This window comes from Mesoplodon mirus (assembly GCF_964341445.2).
Source record: "Mesoplodon mirus genome assembly, chromosome: 7".
Classification (NCBI taxonomy): Eukaryota; Metazoa; Chordata; class Mammalia; order Artiodactyla; family Ziphiidae; genus Mesoplodon; species Mesoplodon mirus.
Window position 1 is genome coordinate 65,216,026 of NC_138983.1, and position 25,530 is coordinate 65,241,555.

A 25,530-nucleotide genomic window follows, 5' to 3' on the forward strand; every position below is an offset into this window, starting at 1 on the left:
TTCCATAAGCATTAGTTCTCTTCCCCTTCTCTCACCCGATAAGGTATCCTGCATACAGAAGGTACTTGGTTTATCATGTATATACATTGTAATTGAGTCACATGTACAGAGCGACAGCCTGATTCACTTACCACACAACAGAGATAACCAAACACAGAGAATGTGATCTCCCTTGGTCATATTGGGGCATGGCCAGGTACCAACAAAAGAAGGAGGAAGGCAGAAAGGGATGGGACTTGGATCTGACTCTTCCTCGGGGAAAGGATTGCACTCAGATTACTGGTCCACATGCTAACAGTGAAGATGCAGTCTGTCCAGCATGGGATACCCGTAATCTCTGATCACCATCCCCCAAAATCAACAGCAACAAAGAAGTGCCCAAAACGAAGTAGTAGGATGTCCCAATGGGTAGACGGAGCACAGCAACAGGAACTTGGGGGAACGATGCTCAGATGTGTAGAAAAGCAGATGGTAGCCTTGGGACACTTTTAGCCCCAGACACTAGGTAGGGGTACTTGGGCAGGGCTCTGGGATGGGGTGCCAGGCAGATTCTTGGACAGGGATCCATCAACAGGGACCAAAGCAGAAGGTCAATAATAAGAACTTTGATAATGGTCTAGATAACAAACTCCATCCGGTACTGGAATGAAGCACTGTTTTGGGGTCAGATGATAATGCTGTTGAGCCCAGGACAGTCTCAGGTCAAGTTGGAATCCTAGAAACTGGGGCAGGACTGAGTTACAGATGAGGGTCAGTTGGTCTGAGTCATGGGGATGGGATGGGATGCAGCAACTGGGAGCCAGTGTGGCCCAAACACTGTTCTTGAAAGCGGACTCACTTGCTGCCATTTGGTTAAACTTTGGGCTCATCTCCACAGATGTCAGTGGACATTGCTCCTGAGTTCTCCGGGGGTGACCTAGAAGGTTCCCTTTCCCTGTTCCTTTCCCTTTTTTTCTCTCCCCAGCTTATCTAAATCCGTGTGGGTAACATTTAGCCAAGAAACTCTATCAGGATTTTGGTGAGAGGAGGGAACTGTAGGTAATGGAAAATTATCTTCAGTGTATTATAGTTGCTTTAATTTGGGTTTAGTCGTGATGTTTAATTCGTTTTGAAATCTTAAATCTCGCTAAAGCAAATTTTATGTTTAGCGAAAGGGACACAGATTCAAGATGGCCATGAGGTGCCGTTTACAGCCCCCTCTTGGAAGCAGCCCTCCCTGACTTTCTGTTGAAGGGCTCCCTCGTGGACTTACCCTTGCTCTTTTCCTCATGACCACAGATGCTAGCTCTGCATTGTCTCCCTTCCTCTCGGTGCATTATACTTTCCAGCTAAACCAGTGGTTTTTTTTTATGGGGCGATTTTTCCTGCCAGGGGACATTAGGCAACGTCTGCAGACATTTTTGGTTGTCAGGACTGGGGGCGGGGGGCGGCTGGGGGGCGCGGATGCTCTTGGCATCCTGGGTAGATTATGGCCAAGATTCTATGGAGCACCCTACAATGCACAGGACAGCCCCACAGCAAAGACTTATCCAGTCTGAAACACCAGTAGTGCCTCTGGGGGCTTCCCTGGTGGCGCAGTGGTTGAGGGTCCGCCTGCCGATGCAGGGGACACGGGTTCGTGCCCCGGTCAGGGAAGATCCCACATGCCACGGAGCAGCTGGGCCCTGAGCCATGGCCGCTGAGCCTGCGCGTCCGGAGCCTGTGCTCTGCAACGGGAGAGGCCACAACAGTGAGAGGCCCGCGTACCGCAAAAAAAAAAAAAAAAAAAAATAGTGCCTCTGGTGAGAAACCCTGGGCTAGATTGTAAGCATGTTATGAGCTGACGTGGTGTCTTCGATTCTGGCAAAATAATAATCACCACTAGCAGCTAACATGTGTCAATTTCTTACTGTGTACCAGCCTTGTTCCAAACACTTTCTACATATTAGCTCATTTAATCTTTTTTGTTAGGAATTATTGTTATCCCGTTTTACAAATGGGAGACCTGAAACATGAGAAAATTAAGTAACTTACCCAAGGTCACACAGCCAGTATCTGGCGAAGCCACTCACTAGTAGTAAGAGTAGTAATCCTAGCAGCAGTAGACTTTTTCTTAATTTGTATTAAGCCGAGGGCTTCGTATATTTTATTTCATCTTTGCCAGGACCTCACGGAATAGAAGTCTTATAAGACGCGTTTCAGATTCGCAGAAACTGTCTCGGTGGAACTTGCCTTGTTTTTATGAATGTGTTTGTTTTTAAAACGAGTGTTCATCTCCCCCACTATACTGTAATCCTAAGAATGCAAGGATCTTACTGCTCCCTTGCTCCCCGAGTGGTTCAGCTTTAGGTCTGGCAATAGTGCGCACTCCGAAAGAGATTAAGGGACAAGGGAATGAAGTGGCAGAGTGTTCGATGCCCATAGATGGACCTGTTGAGACCTAGCTGTGGCTTGGCAACTGTGCCATGTTTTCTCTTCCCTGGAGCTTTCCCATGATTCTTTCCCTCCACTGGACCTCAAAGCTGCCTTGTGAGAGGATCTGGTCCTTATCACCATATAGAATCCAAAAAGTATTGGAGATGGGCTGAGAATATCCACTGTCTGGCCTCTCCTGAGCCTTGTCCAAACAAACAGGAGCGTCTGATTGTTTATAGGAGCTAAAAAAAAAAAAAAAAAAAAAAAAAATTCATGACTGTGTTAAACCCAAGATTTTCAGGCACCTTTGGAAGTTTTTACAACCTGCTCTCAGAGGAGAGATGGCTTTTCTTGTGGCTAGATACTCATGTCCCTACCTGATAAAATTTGATGACACATGACGCTAAGTAGAGATACTTCTTTTTCCTTCTGATATCTGGATATTTTCAGAACTTAGATAATTTTATCCTATTTACATCAAACATGCAGGTAACTCTAGACTTTTATATCTGTATTATTTCTCAGAGGTATAATATGATTATGAATGACAGTAATGGACATTACACACTTTAATTAAATTTCCTTTGCTGTGAATCAAAACCTTTTAGTCCAGTCCTGCAGTGCTATTTCTGGACTTCTCTTTTACATATTCTGATGCGTTAGGCATCAGGTATGACATAAATTCACTTTTTATGAATTCTGCATCCCATAGATTAAATGAGATAATGCATGCACGGTTGACTTAATGCCAGCCACATAATAATTATTAATCAAAAATGTTAGTCAAATTTGCACACTTTGTGCCTTTTAGGTGTTAGCTATTTGAAGAATATGGTCCTTCTTGGATGATAAGCACAAAGCTGATGTTTATGAAAAGGCTCCATTTTCAAATGATCGTGGGTAGCATAGTAATTACATCCCAGGATTTCTCCTTCCGGCGTTTTTAGGTGGTCAGTTGGACCTTAGAGTATTACCCTTTTCCAAAGGGAAAAAGTACCCCAGATAGCCTCCTGCTACCTGCCCCCCAAAACAACAACAGCAGTGAACTCATTCGTCACCTGGAGCTGCCAGCCTTCCAGAGAGGACTAAAAAGGAGGGTCTGGATCAGTTCCTGGGGCCTACCCCACCCGCCTGCTTCATTTGGGTGCACAAAGCATGTTGCCCTGGAAAATGCACCTGTAGCCATTTCCAGGTGTCTGATGCTCCTGGGCTTTCGAGCATCCCTGGACACCTCTGCAGCCCTGTCTCCCAGCACAATCCACTCCTTAGTCTTTGGGGTCAGATAGAACAGGAAGTAAGCATCCCCTGCTTAATTGGCCATGGTCCCTCCTTTCAGCCCAGAGATTTTCCACAGGACTGACTCTCAGTGAAGCCATCTTTGTCCCCTTGCTAAGTCTCTCCCCACCCCTGGGGCAGGACGATTTGGGCACAGAGTTCTGGACGACTGATCACAGTGGTGGACATCCCTGCTGATGCACCACGCTCTGGCATTTGGGGAACCAGTCCTGAGTCTCTCAGTACCCCACCAGGGCACAGGTGAACTGGTCCCAGCATCTGAGGAGGTGCCAGTGCTGGGTCACCTCCCTGCTTCATTCACGAGTGCAAGAGGTGCACAGTACCAGCGCTTCCCCGCCGCTCCCCACCAGGGCTTTGCCTTAAACCAACCAGCCAACAAACCCAGTGGGCCATGGTGACAAACATGCAAATACAAGAGCCCTTTTCTTCTTGGGCTTAACAGATGCCTAAGGTGATAAGTTCATGCCTGGAAATGTATATGCAGATAACTTCCCATTTTATTACCTAACTGGGTTTAGGTCATCTTTCCTGAAAGGACGGGTTCCCTCCCCACAGCTGAGACAAGGCTTGAAGCCACAGCATGGCCCTCAGGCTGTGTCCAGGGCTTCTTGGGGTCACCCAGCTGTACTCACACCTTGCCTCTGCTTAAGGAGATGTTTATGACTTTGAGTCTGTGGCAGAGTAAGAAATTTCTGATCTGCCAGACTCACTTCTCAGCGGCCCCAGCATCACCCCCTTGAAAACACCCTGCCCATTTCTGTCTGAGGTGTATACCCAGCCTGAACAGAAACAAGCAGCCGCTCCAGATTTCCAGTTGCCAAGAGGCAAGCACTAGAATCCTGTTTGCTTTGCAGCAGGTCTGTGAGTCCCATGTGGCATCATATTAAATTATATAGGCAGCCACTTGTTCTCAACTGATGTGCTGAGCTGAGAGTTGTGTTGAGCAGTCAGCCTTCTCCTCGGGAAATGGTTGAAAAGATCCTAGAGCTCCATAGACCTCCGGACCGCTGAAAATTGGCCTGAAAGCAGAGGGTTGTGGGCCACCGCAGGGAGGGCTCAGCTCTGGGCAGAAGATACCATGATTGTGTCTGAAATCCTAGACCATGGGCTGCGGGGCATTTTGCCCTAAAGGTGGGTCGGAGCCTGGACGAAGTTGGACGTGCTGTGGTAGGGGAGGTTCTCTGTTGGGGGTGCCCTGGCCAGTCCCTGGTGCATCTCCCGTGTTTGGGCTTCTGAGATGGTAGGTGCCCCTCCTCTTTCCTCTGAAGGTTTTTAATGTCAACCTGGCCTTCATTAGCCTAGCTCTGTTGTTAGAGATAGCTCTGGAGGGAGGGGTGTGTGCGTGTGCGTATGCGTGTGTGTGTGTAAGATGTTTAGGGGTTGAGGGGGGAGGAGATGAGGATGAACACAGAAATAAAGGAATAAAGGGCTTTTGAAAGAAAAGATCGACCTCATGTTACTGCTTGCTGTCCTCTTCTCCTAGGTAAAGGTAAATCTAAGCATGCATTCTGAAAGTGTAGCGAGAAGCTTTTGGCTTCCGTGAGCTATCAGCCTGCTGAATGCTTTTCCTGAGACCTAACAGCCAGCTGTGCTCCATAGCCGGAGCAGAGAGGGTGTTGTCATTCTCATGAGTGCCAGTAATAGGAACTGGACACATTTCTTCCTTTAAGAGCTCATAATCAGTAATGCCTAATGGGCCTTTGCAATTCCCCCCAATAGTCTGGAATAGATAGATAAAGGCAAGAACTGAAATGGGTTTGATTGACGTGCATGCGAGTTCTCAGCAAGACTTTCTGCTCGGTTTCCACCCAGATTAAACATGGCTTGAAAATTCACGTTTGGGTTTATGTCTGGGCTGAAATGCCACCCCATAGCTTTTGACAGGTTAAAGGTTACATCAATTTGGGCTCTTTGATCCAGCTTCTGAAAAGACCGCAACTAATAAAGGAGTAAAAAGGGTGGCTATGAGCAACTTTTAGTCACGTGGGAGCCTGAGGGATGGCTGTGGTAAGTCAGTTTCCTTGGCTTCCCTGAAGATGTGTAGGGAGGACCTGGCTTCTTCCCGGGACCCACGGTGCTTGTATCACAGATTCACAGCTGATTGATGAATCAGTGAACCCCAAAGTCACTCATTTGCACCCTCTGGGAAAGCACTTGTGTTAAAGGTCCCAGCCAGCAACTCTGAGGGGAAAGAAGGAGACTGAGGGATCCTGACGTTTCAGCTGGCCCGGGGATGCTCCAGAGCAGAGCTGGTGTTTCCCTTTGATGGATTGGGGTGGTGGGCGGAGCAGACAAGGGGGGAAGGACGAGATGGAGAGAGAAGGTCCAGGATGACACTGAGAGACATTTCGTTGTTGTTTCACTTACTTGCGTAGACCAATGAAGAGGAATATTTTCCCCTATATTTACTAGATAATTATATATTTTTTTCTTTATATAAATTGCCATGAAATATATTTTATTAAATTTCCGTAGGGGCTTTGATAGACTGTTATTACGGATTTTTATAATGAAGTCGTTATACATTAAGAATGTTAATTTATGCTTGCCATATTAGTTCCATTTTTTGTTTCCAGATTGACCTTATTCTTAGTTGCTTGCCCTGATCTGCCTCCTTATTTTATGAAATAAGCCTGTGGTTTCCTTCTACTTCTTAAGTACCATAAAAAAAATAAAATAAATAAAAAGAAAAACAAGAACTTCTCACTATAGAAAACTTCTAACATATATAAAAGTAGAAAGAATAGTGTGGTACACACCCATGAACCCATCACCCACTTCAACAAGGGTTAATCCACAGCCGATCTTGTTTCATGTATACCTCCCATCTGACCCTCAGCCCCTGCCGGAAGATAATCCCAGATATATCATTTCAGTAAATATAGTCCAGTTATCGCTCTTAAAGAGAAGGATTTTAAAGAAACAATGATAATTATATTACATGTAGATAAAAATGCAATAATTCCTTAACATCTTCAGCTTTTCAATCTCATAATTTCTATCATTTCATTTATTATTTTTACAGTTTGTTGGAATCAAGATCAAAATAAGCCCCGTGCATTGCAGTTGATGGATATGATCCCAGATCCCTTTTATTCCTTGAAAAACATTTGTTGAAGAAACCGATTGAGTTCCCACAGTCTAGCTTTTGCTAATTGTATCTTGATGGTGTCAGCTAACATGTTCCTCGGTCCCCTGCATCTCCTGAAAATTGGGAGGTAGATCTAGAACTGATGGTGGTATGTCTCTTTGGGGGTTGGGGGAAGGAGAGGCATTACATCTGGTTGTCACTCATTTGTCAGGAGCCATTGGTGATCATACCTAGAAATCTTCATTCATTAGGGGTTTCCAAATAGTTATGTTCTAATTCGTTTATTCCATCATCATTTATTAGCTGAAATGCTTTATAAACATTGCCTCATTAAGTATTTGATCGACACAGGTACAGTTTGATTTAGAAAGATAGGATAAACGTCAGATATTTTCTCTTTATTTACCAGTTTTCAAAATGAATGGGTTTCCTAGCATCCTCCAGAGGTGGCTAGAGAGGTGTTTTATTTTGTTTTTCTGTATCATTATTAATTCATGGATTTCACTATACTTGATGCCTTTGAACCCATTGCAATTTTTATCTTTATTGATGCTCAAATGTTTCCACCTTTGGCCATTGGAGGCCTCTTTGATGTGATCCTAATCTAGTAGAAATTCATACCTAACTGGTTTCTAGCAATAAGAGGTCCAGGCTCATCTTATATGTTTCCTGCCTCAGAGCTAGAATCGGCCATTTCTCCAAGGCACGCTGATTCATTTTATAGGTCATGGTATTATTATTTAGAGGCCACAATCCAGATGCTTTAGGTGTTGAACACCATTTTTTTTCCACCTCTGAAAATCCATCCAAACCACAGTCACCACTAACCAGCACCACCACCACTCGTTAAAACCACGACGGCTGTCACCCCCTCTGCCATCTCCATCCGGCCTTCACCTTGCCTCCAGGCCACCTCCCAGGCTCTATAACACCCACAAAATATTCCCTCTCTAACCTGCCTGGGCGCTCTCACCATGCCACTTGACCCCAAACATCCCTCTGCATCGTGAAGCATTTTGTGGGCCTTTTTCTACGGCCTCTTTCACAATCCTGTCTCTCTTTATCAGCCCAAGACAAGGGGACAGACCATAATTTCTTAAAAGTCTCCTCCAACTTTGTTCTTGAGCTCTGCTGGCTTGCCAAAGTCATGCTTGTTTCACGAGATCATCTCTGAGCAGTCCCCCTCTCTCCCAGGGCTCATACATGTCACTAGGCACACACTGGGAAAGGTGGGGAAAGGTGGGCTAACGGTTACTGAATGCTCACTGGGGTATGTCCTACTATGCTGGACATTTCATATGTGTTATGTCATCTAAGCTTCATTATAAACCCGTGAGCTAAGAATTATGATTCCCATTTCAGAGGGGAAGAAAAGTTAAATACGAGGCAGAGCTGGGATTTACTCAAGGTCTACCTTTGTCCAGAGCCCAGGCCAGCTCAAATTGCCTTGTCATGGTGGTCTATCCCAGGAGGACTTCTACTTGGACGGATCCACTAAGGAATCTTTCCCGAGCCCTTCTGCAAACTTGCAAAGCTCTGCTTTGCTTATCCTACAGTGGTTCCCCGTTGCTTTCAGGAATAAATTCACACTTTGTATGTTCTGGCTCTTGGATTAAATCTCTAACACCTCACAGACTCATTCCTGTCCAGCAGTCTTCCTGAAAATGTGCCTGTCCTCATGTCTCCAGCTCTTTTACATGTCTTCCTCCCTTTTCACCTGGTGAACTCCTACTTCTCGTTTAAGGAACAATTGAAGCATCTCCTTTGAGAAGCCCTCCCTGACTTCCACCTCCAGATGGGTCAAGTGATGCTGCTTTGGCTCCCCTAAGGGACTGTGCCAGACTCTGGGTCTGGGTCTTATTCATCCCTTTGACCCCAGACCCAGCACAGTGCCTGGCCCAGGGAAGTTGCTCAGCAATACTGTTCAATGTATACTTAAACAAATGAATGAATGTGTGGTACCAGCTATCCTATGCTTGCTCACGTGGATAAAATGTTATCTTATTTGAAAGGGTCTGTACAGTTTCTTGTGGCCTCTGTCACTCTCTGCTTCCGTTGAACATGTTTATTTTTGTCCACAAGTTAAATTATGCTCTGGGCCTGGAAGATGCAACGGGCATGAGGCTCCCAGTGCATCACCTTGCACGTAGTCAAGACTCAATAATTATCCGTGGAATTGAATCAAATGGAAGGTTGTACAAAAGGAAGTTACAGTGGAAGTGTCGGGCAGGCAATCACAACACCAGGCAGAGAGTTTAAGCATCTCTGATTTACTATAATTTCTTTTACTAGGTTCTCTGTACAGAATTGCTGTCAACATGGATTGTTGGTTTAGAAAAAAAAAAAAAAACAGGGAGCTGCAATAACTCTTGTGATGTACAGTTACCCACAGCATTTTGCCACTGCTTCCAGGGCAAGAGTCAGATTTCTGCTCTGGGATAGGACTTAGTCATAATGCTGAGGAGGCCTAGATGATAAGCAAAAATGCTTCTACCTGATGGTCTCGGACCCGCTGGCCTTCTCTGCTCCCTCCTTTGCTGCCTCCAGTTCCTTATCCTTCTCTTCTTAAAGCCCAGACCCACCCAAGATTCCTATCTGGCTGTGACGTAGAAGGTGGAGCTGTCATTTGGCTGTGGGACTCTGCTGGAAGTGGGCACTGCTCGGGGCCCAGCGTGGCCGCACTGTGCATTCATTCCAGAAATACGCGTGAAGCACCCATGGTGTGGCAGGTGCTGGCCGTGCAGCAGTGGGCAAGGCTTAGTCCTCTTGGCATATTCGAAATAGTGGAGGAGACCGGGGTTCTTCAGATACGTGCACAGATGGGTAATTATAAACCGTGCTAAGTGAGATGGAGAGAAGAGCAGAGATCCGTCCATGGAAGGGTCTGGTGCCGCCTTCTCCATGAAGCCCTCCCTGGTCCCTTCTGGCAGTGCAAGCCTAGCCTGGTCTCCCTCATCGCCCAGAACCAGGCCTGTGTTGGCCCTCAGCCCATGAAGACTCCGGTGTATGTGACTGCGCGCTCCTAGGGCAAGGGTTCGTTCTTCTCTAGAATAGCATGTGGCATACAGCAGGTGCTCAATCAGTACTTAAGACTGGGAGAAAGGGCATGAGCACATTTTGCAGGGCCCCATTTGATCAGATAAAAGAGTCGTAGACTTCCCTCAGCACCATGATCATAATGGTGTGACGATGAACTAGTTCCAAAACTTCAGCTCCGTCCCGAAAAGAGGGAATCTCTCCTCCAGAAAGGGTGGAGAGGATGAATAATGAATGGAAACCTTCAGCACGTGGCCTGGCGTGTGTAGCATTTCAGCACAGGGTACATCCTTTCCCCTGCCCTCTAGAAGTTTCCTCGGGACGGCCTCGTGCTCTGATGGAAGCAACCTGCCCAGCAGCAGTACCGACCTCCTCTCAGGGCAGACCTGAGCTGGGTCAGGGGCAGAGCTCGCTTCCTGCTCAGTCTGAATCTCCAGTGTGGGCATGTCACAGTTGGGACTAAGGGAATGTTTATTTTGAATGGCACTGGTCTAGTGTCATAATAAGAAGAATGGAATTCTGCAGCCCATCCATTCTGGTTTGCTTCTTCCTTGGAGAACAAGAGTATGTTCCCCTCCCAGATATCTTGCCAAAAATGTACCCTCTTAACTCCTTCCCAGTCTCCTAAGAATTGTCTCCTAGGGGAAGGGGTGGCAGATCCTGGCCCCCAAATCCCTGGGTGAGCATGGCAGATGCTTTTGCACTGAACGCAGAACCCCCAGTCACCTCCTGTTTCAGCCCGGCTTGGTAGACGGCTTGGTGCACACAGAGGGCTCCCCGCCTTAATCTGGCACCTCCACTTTTCTGTCCCAGGGCTCTAGCTTCAGAAGCCCCCTCAGTCCACACCCAGTGTGGCCTGGAAGTGCAGAGAGTAGCACCCGGGGGTCGCCTCAGTAATGGGGAAGTCTCCTGGGGACACTGTGTACGGTTCCTCAGCCCCATGGGGGTTGAGGCTCAGTTGCCCAGAGGTCACAGGCTCAGTAACGTGTGCCCCCTTCACGGGCTCCTCTACGTCTCTGCATCTCTCTCCTCACCCCTCACTCCTTTCCCTGGGATTTCTTCCCACTTGCAAATGACTTCAAACTGAGACACTGGGGAAAGGAGTTGGCTAACCGGTAGAATCACCTTCTAGGGAACTTTTCAGGGAAGTCTCCTAAACTTTCTGAATTTTAGCTTCCTCATCCACGAAAGAGAGCAAATAGCCTGTGGCCTGACCCTCGCGTCGGGCTGTCATCTGGTTCCCCACATTCTGCACTTGCTGGTCCCAGTGCCTGAGCGCCCCTCCCCCTCCCCCCTGCAAAGCTGGCGAATGACTCAACCCTCCAGACTCAGCTGCCTCCCCCCAGGACTGGAAATCACCTAAATGTCCAATAGTTATGGAATGGTTAAGTAAACGTATGTGCATACCTTCAGCAGAGATTGAGAAAGCCAGTTAAAGGGATATTTTTGATGGCACAAGGAAATATAATGAGATTATCTGATACTATAAAAGCAGGCCATAGAACTACCCGGTACTATGTACCCAGTGTGTGTGTGTGTGTGTGTGTGTGTGTGTGTAAAACATAGAAAAGCTTAAGAAAATATAACATTATCTCTAAGCAGTAGGATTATTTTCTCAGTTTTTTAATATTTTCAAAGTTCTCTTAAATGAGTATGTTTTTCTTTTCTAGCCAGAAATTTAAAACAAAAATACTCCTCAAATGTCACTTCCCTTTTAATCTGTCCTCATAGAAACTGAGCCTCCATAGAGTGACCAGACAACCTGTAGGGCTCAGCATACACAAGATTACTCCCCATGGAACTTTCTCCTGGTTTTACATGGGAATGTAGAAGTGACCATGTTTTAGACGTTTTCATATTAAGAAAAAAACATTGTTACATAAAACTGGGACAACGTACAGTGTAGTGTTAAGGATATGAACTCTGGAGCCAGCTGGCCTAGTATCAAATCTGGTTTCCACTTTCTAGCTGTGTGGCCTTGCTCAAGTTATGTAACCTCTCTGGGCCTCATTTTCCTCATCTGTAAAATGGGGATAATCATAGTACCTACTCACTGGATTGTTGGGAAGATTAAATGAGTTGATACATGTTTTTTTTAAAAGGTGCCACATCTACATGCATGGTACAAAGGAAGTGCAGTGCAAGTATATGTTCTCTCACAGGCATCATCATCATCGTCCATTCAAGACAGAGTTTCCACCAACAGTGCTCCTTCAGGATAAACCACTGACTGACCTTCAGACAAATCCAGAATTAGCCCACCAGTGAACTGATCCAAACAAAACACAGCAATGCCATGGTCACTCACTGGCCACACCCCTACCTAGAGCCCTTGTTTCAATGGAGGCCACCACTTGGGAATTCCAGTGGACTGGTACTTGATGTGGCACTTATTAAGCAGCATTGGGCCACTGCAAAAATAAAGGACTGGCTTATTCAGGATTAATAAATAAGAAGGATATAGATACGAAGGTCAAAGAGCCACAGAGAAAGAAATGAAGAAACTTGACTTCAGTGATACACAGCGATAAAAGCAAGTGAGGTACAGAGGCTGCCCTGGGTGCCTGGAGCCCTACTGGCCTTCCCATGGCCTCTGCGTATCCCATGTGTTCCTCTGTTGCTCCCTCCACCTTAGAAGGATGCTCTGCTCTCAGGACTTGGTTCAGGACTGCATGGAGGACCTTATCATATTGCATTGCAGTTTGTGTGCACATCTTCCCCCTCCTCCCCCAACTAAAGCATCCTCTGAGCACTTATTGAGTGTGTAGCAGGTGCCTGGCACTGTACTGGTCTCTCGTGGCCACCACAGGTAGCTGCTCTTCAGGGATCTACTGACCCCAGAAGGGAAGTACTTGTTTGTCATTGTATTCACAACTCCTGGCCCAGCCCCTGGCACCAGAGATGCCCACACATGCTTATGAATGAAAGAGATAAGCAGTGCCAGTTCCACCCTAGCTGTCCTGGGTCACTCATTGTACCCACACTTCACATGTAATTAGCCAACATACCAGGTCAATTTCTATAGTCTCCCCAAGGCTGTTACCAGTGCTTAGGGTATATGGATGCACACAGATGCACACGCATGCACAACAGCTTGGTGTTTTCCATTATAAACTCCCAGGATGGCATACCCACACCACTTTCTGCTTAAGTAAGAACAGACCTTTAAAATCAAGAAAATGGTTCTGGTTCTAGATCTAAAGAGATAATGGACATGGCGTGGCAAAAGAGAAAGAATGGTGATGTATTTGATGCTGGGCCCTCTGTGCCTGTGCACTGTTTTAAATTCCCACGACTTACTTGAGACCTCACCAGTGTTTCAGTTCAGACAATTTCAACTCCCCAAAGCTAGGCAATAGTTTGTCCATCTCCCTCCATGCTTACTTGTAATTGGAGGGCAACTGAATCATGTGGTTGGCTGAACAATGAATTAATGTCCAGGGGCCATTTGCCAGCAGCCTTCCAACTCTGCAGAGATTATAAAACTGACCAAAACCAAGATGCTGGTGGGAACTTTAAGACTCAGGGCTATAGATCCCCCTGTCAGCTCCCATCACAACACCAGCCTCTAAGTTCCCTTTTCTGGCTGTACTCCAAGGCCTGGATGTCAGACTCTGGTGACTAAAGAGCTGTGTCAAGTAGAGGGGAGCATGGGGAGACCCTGACAGTTTGCTGAGGCCACTACGAGCTGGCTCCCATGTTTACCTGATGCTTTATGTTAAGGCTGCTGAAATCAGTATCCTTTTAGTTAAAAGTAGTAAAACTCCTCTGGTTTAAGGGCTGGGATGCTGGGGGTTGGGATTTTGCATTTCCTTTTGACAATCTCACCTAGAAGAAAAGTGAACCCACATGTGGTATGCAGGGGTGAATATTGAGAATGGAACTCCTTAACCAAGGGTCCCCTTAACCAAGAAACCTGTTATAGGCAGGATAATGGCCTCCCAAAGGAATCCATATCCCAATCCCTGGAATCTGTGAATATGTTAGCTTACATAGCAAAGGGAAATTAAGGCTGCAGGTAGAATTATGGCTGCTCGTCAGCTGACTCTAAAATAGGGAGGTTGTCCTGGATTATCCAAGTGGCCCAGTGTAGTCATAGGATACTTAAAAGTGGAAGAGGAAGGCAGAAGAGGAGGTCAGAGTAATGCAATGTGAAAAGGATTTTCACCCCCACATTGCTGGCTTTGAAGATGGAGGAAGGGGGCCACAAGCCAAGGAATGCAGGTGGCCTCCAGAAGCCAGAAAAGGCAAGAAAATGGATTCTCCCCCAGAGCCTCCAGAAAAGAACATGCCCTGCCAATGCCTTGATTTTAGCCCAGTGAGACCCACGTTGGACTTCTAACCTACCAAACCATAAGGATAATAAATCTGTGTTGTTTTCAGCCACCAAGTGTGTGGTGATTTGTTACTACAGCAATAGAAAACTAATACCAAAGCCCATGATGTAGAGGCCCCATCAGGGACAAGGGATAGATAGAGTTTCCAGAGCAGTTCCGGAGAAAGCATTAAAGACACCTTCAGTGACAGTTATGCTAGTGGGACAGACCTCTTCTTGGGAAAGCAGAAATGACCTTGCCCAGCATCCTTAAGTTATGAGGAAGCTCTGTCTTCTTCTCTCAGCCCTGGAAACAAACCAAAAAACCAGGCAGTTTCTTCCTGGAAACAAGTTCTCACTTGGGAATGAGTACAGCGTGCACTGTAGGGCTTTGAAATGGTCTTTGTGCTTTGCCTCCTGTGCAAATGCTTCTATAGGGCTCAGCTAATGTTGGATAAATTACCACTCTCTCCTTGGTAATGGGAAGAAACATGTCTCTTAAAATCATGGATTTCCCCCCAGTGAACACTCTATGTGGTTGGAAAAATAGCAAATTTGGGTTGATTTTTTTAATAGACTGTTCTTATAATACTTTTGGATTTACAGGAAAAATGCCAAGGTAGTACAGATAGTTCCCATATGCCTATGCCCAGTTTCCCCTCTTATTAACATCTTACATTAGTATGGTACACTTATTATAATTCATGAACCCATATTGATATATTATTATTAACTAAAGTCCATAGTTTATTCAGATTTCTTCAGTTTTTACCTAATGTCCTTTTTCTGTTCCAGGATCCCATGCAGGATACTGTATCACCCTTAGCCATCACATTTTCTTAGGCTCCTCTTGGCTGTTACATTTTCTCAGACTTTCCTTGTTTTTAATGACCTTTTCACAAAATTTAACTCAAAATGATCACAGACCTAAGTATAGAACATAATGTATAAAATTTACAGAAGAAAACATAGCAAATCTATGTGATTTAAGGGTTTGGCAATGAGTTTTTACATATGACACCAAAAGGACAATCCATGAAAGAAAAGTTGATGTTGGACTTCATTAAAATTTCTACTCTGTGAAAGATATTGTTAAGAAAATGAAAAGTGTATGGTCTGTATCTAGATTAACTTTTGCAGATGGACGTCCAGTTCTAGCACCATTTGTTAGTACAACTATCCTTTCTGAATTGAATTGACTGTGCTCCTTTGTCAAAGATCAGTTGACTGTATTTGTGTGGGTTTGTTTCTGGGTTCTTTATTCTGTTCCATTGATCTATGTGTCTACTCTTTTGCCAATATCATGCTGTCTTGATTACTGTAGCATCATGGTAAGTCTTGAAGTCTGGTAGTGTCAGTCCTCCAACTTTGTTCTTCTTTAATATTGTGTTGTCCACTCTGGGTCTTTGCCTTTCTGTGTAAACTTTAGAATCGGTTTGTCGATATCCACAAAATAGCTTGCTGTGACTTTGACTAGGATTACCTTGAATCTATAGGTGAACTTGGAAAGAATTGACATCTTAGTACTATGTCTTATAATCCATGAACACTGACTATCTCTCCATTTATCTAGATCTTCTCTGATTTCTTTCATCAGAGTTTTGTAATTTTCTGTATATCAACCCTGTGTACATTCTGTTAGATTTATATCTTAGTGTTGCTTTTTTGGGTGCTACTGTAAATGATATTGTGTTTTTAATTTCTAATTTTAATCATTTATTGCCAGTGTATAGGAAAATAATTGACTTGTGTATATTAACCTTCTATCCTGCCACCTTGTCATAATTACTAATTGGTTCTAAGAGTATGGATTTTTCTGTTTCATTTTGTTTTGGTCAATTCTTTGGGATTTTCTACATAGTTAATCATGTTATCTACAAACAAAGATGGTTTTATTTCTTCCTTCCCAATTTGTATACCTTTCATTTCCATCTCCTGTATTATTGTAGTAGCTAGAATTTTTAGTATGATTTTGAATAGGTGTGGTGAGAGGAGACATCTTCGCCTTGTTCCCAATCTTAGGGTATAAGTATTCCAGTTTCTCACCATTAAGTATGTTAGCTATAGTTTTTTGGTAGATGTTCTTTCAGGTTGATTTTTCATATAGAGAAAAATTGTTGGGATTTGCCGACCAGACAGTGTAGTTGTCTCTAGCTGCAAGAACGTCTGGGGGGGTGGGCCTTGAGCCACTTAGAAATTAAGGGAGCTTGAGTATCTTTTACGAGGGCCAGAAATTAATCTTGGAGTCCTGATAAGGATCTAGAGCAGCCTACGTATCTCACTGGGGCCCACTTGCACTGAAAGAGAAAACATCCTGCTTATCTTCTTGCCCTCCCTCAGTATGTTGTTTGGGGTTTTCATCTGTAGACACGGGGAGCATGGTCCAGGGCATGCTGGGGAAGAGGTGAATTCGCAGCCCTTGACACTCTGGACCCCACCTACTTATTTGCCCCTTGTTCTTCCCCGCATTTCCCCTGTGTGCGCCCTGCATTCCCAGTGCTCAGACATAATCACGACTCTCTCAACACCTGCCCTGTTGGTCCACACTTCGCTGTTTATACACAAGATGTGCTTTTTGTGGGGCACCTGTGTCGGATGAAAATTTAAGTTTTTCAAAGTCCAGCTCACCTGTCCCCCTTTCTGGGAATCCTTCCCAGTCTTCCACATCCAAAGTTATCCTTGTTCCCCACGAGCTCCCACAGCCCTCTAGTTACATGTCTCTCACCCCTGAGTGCAACGTAATGCCCATTGTGTTTTTCTGTGCCTACCTCTCCCACCACCTGTGAACAGATTGAGGCAAACTCATGTCAGATCCCCAAACCCTTATCCCCAGTGCTGACACAAGGTCTGCTTCAGAGGAGGTGCCTGGTAATGTTTTTTGGTTGAAGGAATGAAATTACTGGCCTTGCATAAATAGACCCTTTTGTACTCTTAGAAACCTCTCTCCATTCTTCTCACCATACTTGTTTTCTCCCTGGTGTTCACTGAGCACCTGTATATATATTCTGGAGTGTAAGAGATGCCTGCAGCTATTCTGTTTCTCATGGAAAAAAAGGAAAGGGAAATTACTATTCATTGCATCCATCAACTTTATAATCCTGGTGTTCCATGTACTAGTTAGGTACCTAGAGGCACAGGAGGCAGAGTGTATACTGGAACAAAATGAGGGTTCTTTCAGCAGAGAAAAAACAAAATCAATATTGGAGAGGAAATCAATAGTGTCAGCTATACCCTTGGGTTTTTTTGTTTGTTTGTTTTTTGTTTTGTTTTCATTTTTTTTGATGTGGACCATTTTTAAGGTCTTTATTGAGTTTGTTACAATATTGTTTCTGTTTTTTTGGTTTTTTTTTTTAATGTTTCGGTTTTTTGGCCACAAGGCCTATGGGATCTTAGCTCCCCGACCAGGGATCAAACCCACACCCCCTGCATTAGAAGGCGAAGTCTTAACCACTGGACTGCCAGGGAAGTCCTTATACTCTTGTGGGTTTTGGGGGGGGGGTTGTTTATTTTTCCAGTACGCGGGCCTCTCACTGTCGTAGCCTCTCCCGTTGCGGAGCACAGGCTCCGGATGCGCAGGCTCAGCGGCCATGGCTCACGGGCCCAGCCGCTCCGCGGCATGTGGGATCCTCCCGGACCGGGGCACGAACCCGTGTCCCCTGCATCGGCAGGCGGACTCTCAACCACTGCACCACAAGGGAAGCCCTAATTTTTTTTATATATATACTCTTGTTTTATACAGAATTGTTTTATACCGAACTTCAGAGAGGTTAAGTCACTAACATAAGGTCCCATGGCTGATAAAAATAGAAGTAGGATTCAAATCTAGTTCTTTCAGACTCCAAAGCCCATCCGTGTACTTTTTCTGCTGCACAGCTGGGTGCAGAGTCAGACTGTGTTTCCCAGAAAAGCCATGCCCCCTCTCTCATGGTGAGCACTTCAGGAGTTGAGGCAATCGCCCTGCTCCCCCAAGCCCGACCTTCAGCTGGGCATTTAATCTGTTTATTAAGTTATGACTAATGGCGCCACGAGACACCGAGGGCTGCACATTCAGACCTAGTTTTAGACTGTTAGAGGAGGTTCGAGGGATAAACATCATATTCATATTCTATGCCGAGAAAATTCAATTGCAGCTCTTTCTCTTTCAGAGCCTAAGGATGGCGAGGGGCTTCTGCTGGGTCCTGCTTTGGTTTAATAGAAATGAAACCTCCAAAGCACGCGGGCTGTTTTGGGAATGTGGCCACTAATGCAGCCCCATGGGGCGGGGGCCAAGCCTGAACCGGGCAGTTTGCATATTCACTTTTACAAACAATTGGCTCCGAGTCAGCAGTTAATGGGTTGGGAATGATGTTCCTGTACCAAATCATTTCCTGAAAAAAAAAAAACATTTCCAATTGCAAACATATCTCAGCCTTTCTTCTCGGGTTTGTTTTGTCTCTGTGAGTGAATTAAAGAGGCAGGGCACAGGGGAGTGTTTCTGACTGGGAATTTTTCATCTGAAAACATTTTTGACAATGATCTACACAGAAAAAGAGATCCCGTTCAGACCCACCTTTATATTCGGTTGCAAATATTGCATTTCTAGTCACATGTTAGAGGTGTAAATATCTCTATATTCACAAATTGGCTCTGGCTGTACAAGTCTTGGGACAGAAGCAGCTTTTTTCTCTTTACAAAATGTATGCTGGAAATGCTGCCCTAGAAATGTGCCCACACATGCACACACAGGGTCAGGCCCAAATATAATTTTTCCCCCGAAGGACAGGATGAAATCCTTCTTTACATCCTATACACTGCTTGGCTAAATTGTGCTTCAGCTTACAACCTGTGCAGTGGAAGGGTGGTCTTAACAGTTTTTTTCATTTATTCAACAAATGGTTCTTGAGTGCTTACCATTTTAAGTAATAATAGCAAATAATTACATAGCTCTTACCAGGTACCAGACACTCTTCTAAGTGCTTTACATATATTAACTCATTTAATCTTCTCAACAGCCCTAGGAGGTAGGCAATATTATTATCGTCCCCATTTGCAGATAAGGAAACTGAGGTATAAGAGGTTGATGAATTTGCCCAAGGTCACATAGCTAGTAAGTGATAGAGCCTGGATTTGACTCTAGGCAGTCTGGCTCCTCTTTGGAGACTAATAACAAACAAAAGAGAAAAAGTGCCAGTCTTCCCACGGCTTACATTCTGTTAAGGGGTGATAGCTAACAAATGTAGAAATAATAGTTATTTCAGATCATGCTGAGTGCTATGGAGAAAATACAATACAAGAGGGAGGCAGGGGGCTAATCAGAGGGTCCTGTAGGTCTTAGGAAGGAGTTGGGGTTTTATTCTGAGTATGATGGGAAGCCACAGGAAGGCTTAAAGCAGGAGAATGTATGATCCTGTTTATATCTTTATAGATCATTCTGATTGCGCTATAGGAAGTAGACGGGGGCGGGGACAATGCGTCAGAAAGCAGTGGGATGGTTAGAAGGTGGTTCTGGTTATTTAGGTGAAAGATAATGGTGACCTGAACCAGGATGATGGTGGTGGGGGCTGGTGAGAAGTGGTTGGAATAGGGTCTAGGGTCCTGTTTTGGAGGTGGAGCCCACAAAACTTGCCGATGTATTGGCTGCAAATGGTGAGGAAAAGAAGTGAAGGGTGATTCCTCAGATTTTGGCTTGAACCCTTATGCAAATGATAGTGCCATTTACTGAGGAGGATAAGAGTAGGGGATGAGCAGGTCTTGATATAGTGTTGCTATGGTGGGGGTGAGGGTGCTGAAAATCACGAGTTCTGTTTTGGATGTGTAAATTTGAGATCTCCACTAATAGACGTAAGAGGAGACATTGAGTCTAGAGCTCAGGGTCAGGCCTAGGCTGGAGATTTTGTTTTTGTTTGTTTGCTTCTGGGTTTTGTTTTAATAATGGCTTGACTTCTGTTTTCACAACCCAGTGATGCTGGGTAAAATAAAACCAATAGGGCTTCCGTGGTGGCACAGTGGTTGAGAGTCCACCTGGCGATGCAGGAGACACGGGTTCGTGCCCCGGTCCGGGAGGATCCCACATGCCGCGGAGTGGCTGGGCCCGTGAGCCATGGCCGCTGAGCCTGCGCGTCCGGAGCCTGTGCTCCGCAACGGGAGAGGCCACAGCAGTGAGAGCCCCGCGTACCGCAAAAAAAAAAAAAAAAATACAGTAGAGAATAAATTAGGTCAAAGCTTGGTTGGTTTTGTACATGGAAAATATCTAGGAAGATGCTTCATTTTTATCCTATCCCTGATTCTGTTGCCTTGAATTCAGTTTTAGATAATTAAATCTTATTAATTTTAAAAATATGTAATAACGCATACATCAGGCTGGAGATTTAAACATGGGCATCATTAGCATTTGGATCTATGGGATTACCTAGGACAGCGCCATACAACTGAATCTCCTGTGAGGAAGTCTACATTCTCACTGTCCAGTGTGGTACCACTTGCCCCATGTGGGCCATTGAGCGCTTGAAATGTGACAGGCGCAACTAAGAAACTGAATTTTTAATTCATTTAAACGTCAGTAGCCACATGTGGTTAATGGCTACTGTATTGGACAGCACAGACCTGGCCGGGGGTGGTGGCGGGGGGCGGACACGGGAAGGAGACATAGATGGCAGCTAGAGCTAGTCTCTTCAATGGCCAGTAAACCCAGTCTCACACCCACACTGAAACGTGACTTTATTTCCACTACCCGTTGCTTGCGTAGCAGTGCTTGTTAAGTAGTGGAAATCTTGCTTCTTTGTAAGAAACAGCCTGGAAAAGAAAGCAAACTGCTAGTCCTAGGAGGAGTGCTAGAAGACACTATAGAGTCTGACAAGAAGCAGTTATTCTTCGCTGGAAAGCAAATGCAATCCTATACCTGTAGAGTCATTTAAGCCTTGAAGGTGTCACTTACATTTTTCAGTTATGTTTTATGGGGGTGGGGGGAATTATACAGAGCGGTGGGTGTCTGTGGATTTGGAGATTCAAGATGGTGACTGGCTGATATCCCGTATGAATGTCAAGATCCCACAGCAACAGGACTAAATACCAGCTTCATAATGCGAGTTGTGTCCTTTAGGGCAGAGTGGGTTTTTCACTCCCTTTCTTAGGCAATCTCGTTCCCTGTCCAGCTGCAACAATCAGTGAGTTTGCTAATACGAAAGAACTCTTTGTAAGCAACTGCCTTGTGCTTAAGAGTTCTTGCAAGTATATGCTGGCGAGCGGTGAGGCCATAGTCAATAAACATAAATAAAATGGAAAGATGGGACATTGCTTTTACTACAGGTTGATTGCAGCTGCCATATCAGCTATTTTAGAACCCTTTGGTTATCAATGCTTTCAGAGAAAATGGTCATTCTGTGCTTAATTGGTGCAAAGTAACTACTCAAACTGGAATTGAGTAGAGGTGAGGGGATTTGAGCCACTGCTTTTAGGAGAGGTAAAAATCCAAGGTAAGTGCTCAGCAAGGGTCCATCACACAACTGGTTTTGTGGTGGGGATTTTTATTTTTTACTGAGGCTTCATGTGAGGCTTCAGTGCATGGAGGCGGCAGGCTGCACGTCTTCAGTGGTCATGGACCTCTTGTTATTTTTCTTGAGAACAGTGGAATCATAGAGTTCTAAGATTTGGGAAGTAAGAAAGAACGTACTGGTCATCCTGTCCAGCTCTTCATGTTCAGCTGAGGGAACGGGCCTGGAGAGGTGAGGTGCCTGGCCGCAGGGCCCATGACTCCTTACAGCTGGAGGGACAGGTCCAGAGCCCAGGGAGAGGCCAGAATGAGGTCCTCTCAAGCAGCAGCTGGGGCCAGGTGACGGAGGGAGGCGGGATAATCAGAAAAATACTCAGGGAAGCCGAATCAGGAGAGAAGTCAGAGGAGGGTTGAACTGAGCATGGAAATGATCCACAACATAAATGTAGCCTCCACGTGGGGACCTCGTTCATCCAGTCAACAAAGAGTTGTCAGGTGCACACTGCGCCAGATGGCAAGCCCTGGAAGGAGGGACAGGCCGGAGGCAACGGCAGAGACTTAAGGAAGACTGCAGTGCCCACCTCCCTTCTGTTTATCCCGAGATCATTTCCGAAAGGAGCAGATTTCTGTGCCCTATTTCTCCAGGAAAGCGAGTGAGGTGACCGTCAGAGGAGGTGAGATGAAGGGGACAGTTTGGTCCTTTTAGCAAGGAGAGGCAGGAATCAGATGCAGGCTGAGTCACAGCTATAGGCTAACCTCGGTGCTTTTTTTTTTTTTTTGGTACGCGGGCCTCTCACTGTTGTGGCCTCTCCCGTTGCAGAGCACAGGCTCCGGACGCACAGGCTCAGCGGCCATGGCTCACGGGCCCAGCCGCTCCGCTGCATGTGGGATCTTCCTGGACCGGGGCACGAACCCGTGTCTCCTGCATCGGCAGGCGGACTCTCAACCACTGCGCCACCAGGAAAGCCCAACCTTGGTGCTTTTATTTCTCAATCCACATTGATACGGAACACGACTGTTAGGAGCCCCACCCCTTGTTGTCTGTGGGCTACAGTGTGACTCTGTGCTTCCTTCTTGCAGTGTCAGAGCTTCAGGAGGAGGGCATGAACGCCATCAACCTGCCCCTCAGCCCCATCCCCTTCGAGCTGGACCCTGAGGACACAATGCTGGGTAATGGGGTCTCTTCTTCTCTGGGTTAGCCTAATGCCTTCAGGTGGGACCACCCCGCTGACTGTCTTTTCTTTTTAAAGAGGAGAACGAAGTGCGAACAATGGTGGATCCCAACTCACGCAGCGACCCCAAACTTCAAGAACTGATAAAGGTAAGAGGAAGTTAGAAGGGGCTTCAGGTGCCTCCCAGACTCAACAGGTGTTTCTAGACCACCTACCCTGTGCAGGCACCACACGAGCCACTGCGGAGAGAATAGAAAGGCATGGCAGTCCCTGCCCACAGGCAGCTCGCGGTCCAGTAGGTGGACATCTACACGTTAACAGAAGTGGGACATGACAAGTGCCCAATGAATGGTGTTGACCATAAGCACCGGAGAAGTTAGCGCAAATCAGTTCCCACTTGCCAGGATCCTAGAGCTCACACAGTCCTTTAACCACTTTTCTCAAGGTCCCTCAGAAGCACCCTGTGAAGTAAGATCTCGTATCATCCCCATTTTACATATGAGGAAACTGAGACTCAGAAAAGCCAGATGGTTTGTTTATGGTCACAGCTGAGTGGAGGAGATGAGGTTCAAACAGAAATGAATGAGATGAAATGACATACTGTGCATAATGTACTTGGCACAGTGGCTGACAAATGGTCACCCTCAAAAGATGTTCATTTCATCCCCCTTCTGATTCCTTGTCCTGTGTCTTTCTTCTTCATCTTCTTCAAGCTGCACTTAGAACAAAAAGGCACTGGGAGCCAGAGTGATTCATTCAAAATGCAAATCTGAATATATCATTTTCCTGTTCAAAACCTGTATGTCGTTTCCTAAGAACTGCAGGTTGAAGCCCACAGTGCTGGGGGTGGTGTTTGAAGCCTCCGTGCTCTAGCTGCCTCTTTAGCCTCAGATAATCCCTGCCTGGCAACACAAGGACACCAGATCTGTCCGGCTTGGCTCCCCGTACACACCTGCGCACCGTGCTTGCTTCGGCACTGCCACCACCAGGCCTTTGGTCATGCAGCCCCTGCCCCCAGGGGCTCTACCTGCTCTTCACCTGAAGCCAAAGTTGGGTCACGTCCTCCAGGAAGCTTTCTCTAAACCCCAGGGCTGTCACTCAGCCCCTCTCTGTGCTGCTGTGGTTCATGCATTTAGTTTTGCCACTGTAGTCACCACATGGCGTTACAACTACTCATGTACTTCTCTGTCTCCTTCACTAAATGGTGAGCTGCTTGGGGTTAAAGATTGTCTCTTTTTTTCATCATTGTACTCCCAGGATCCAGCACAGAATATGACATACAGCAGGTATTAATAAACGCTGGGTGGGTAGATGTTGGATGGATGAATCCATGCATAGATGGGTGCATTCATGGATGCATGGATGGATGGTTGAGGGAGAGAGGGAGGGAGTGGGAAGGAAGGCAGGGGAAGGGGAAGAGAGGGGAGGGAAGGAGAGGGGAAGGAAGGAGGGAGGAAGGGAAAAAGGAAGCTCCTGCCTTAGGACAGTAGAACAATGTGCTTTGAAGGCACAGGGCTCCAGCCAGGGATGGAAACCTAGCCCAGCTCCCACCTGTGTTGTAAAGGCAATTACTTCTGCCAAGTCAAAGAAGTCAAACACAAAAGATGATGTTCCATATAGGTGAAATGGTCAAAAAGGCAAAACTGTAGTGGTTGCCTGAGGCCTGTGATCAGGGGAGGGGACGGAGCACAGAGAAACCAAAGGAACCTTCTTAGGGAGAGGGAGCTGTTCTGTGTCTTGATTGTGGTGGTGGTTACACAACCATGTACAGTGACCAAAACTCATCAAACCGTGTACTTAAAATTAGTTGATTTATTTTATATAAATAATATCTTCATAAGCAAAACAAGAGGTTAAAATTAAAAAGGCAATGGCCTTGTGCAGACTTCAGTTTCCTTACCAGATGCTACCTGCCTCTCGGGTGTTGTGTGGTTTAATTGGGTGAGACATCACCTGGAATGCCTCTGCTGGATGCCTGGTGCACGGAGGACTCTCAGGGAATGACGGGGGCTAAGATACAGACAGGGCAGGAGACTGCACAGCCCCACTGAGAGGGAGCCTGGTGCCGGGAGGAGAATGTGTGCTTTGGAGTGAGGTGGACAAGAGTCTGATTCCTATCTCCGCTCATGGTTACCTCTGTCCTTGGGCAGATATGTTTACTTCTGTGTTTGATTTCCCCTCCTGAACACAGTAACCACCTGGCCAGATGTCACAATGGGAGAGTGCTTTATTTATGAATAAAATCTGCCCTTACTGACCGTTTGGTCCTTGCCGCATGTAATTTTTTTTTTTTTTTTTTTTGTCTACTCTGCACGGCATGCAGGATCTTAGTTCCCTGACCAGGGGTCGAACCCATGCCCCCTGCAGTGGAAGCACGGAGTCCTAACCCCTGGACCACCAGGGAATTCCTGTAATTCTCTTCTACCACCTAGTGTGGGAGGTATCTTCAACCTCAGTTATAGAGGTGGGGAACCAGAGGCTCAGAGCAGATAACTAGCTTGCCTTAGATTCATAGGTCACAGAGGTACACACACAGAGGTCCATGGATGATAGAGGTACACACACACACACACACACACAGATGTCCATAGATCCCAGAGATGCACAAATTAATTAGTAGGTAAAGTGGGTTTTCAACCTCAGTTTGCATAACTCTAAAGCCCATACTCTTGCCGGTACAAAACCACACAGCCAAGCGCTGTGGAAACACTGCTTGCCATTCGGGGAAGGAATGGCAGCGGTCAGAGGTATTAGCAGA

General features: G+C 45.9%; 1 protein-coding gene across 2 annotated transcripts in view; it reads left to right on the forward strand.

Annotated features, from left to right (window-relative positions):
- The window catches only part of PARVA (parvin alpha), a 188,507-nt gene that overhangs the window by 85,601 nt on the left and 77,376 nt on the right, over positions 1-25,530 (forward strand). For both annotated transcript variants that reach the window (XM_082629278.1, XM_082629279.1), the window contains 2 exons: positions 22,681-22,770; positions 22,851-22,921. In XM_082629278.1, the coding sequence (XP_082485404.1) occupies positions 22,681-22,770; positions 22,851-22,921 (161 nt within the window). The remainder of the gene's footprint in view (positions 1-22,680; positions 22,771-22,850; positions 22,922-25,530) is intronic.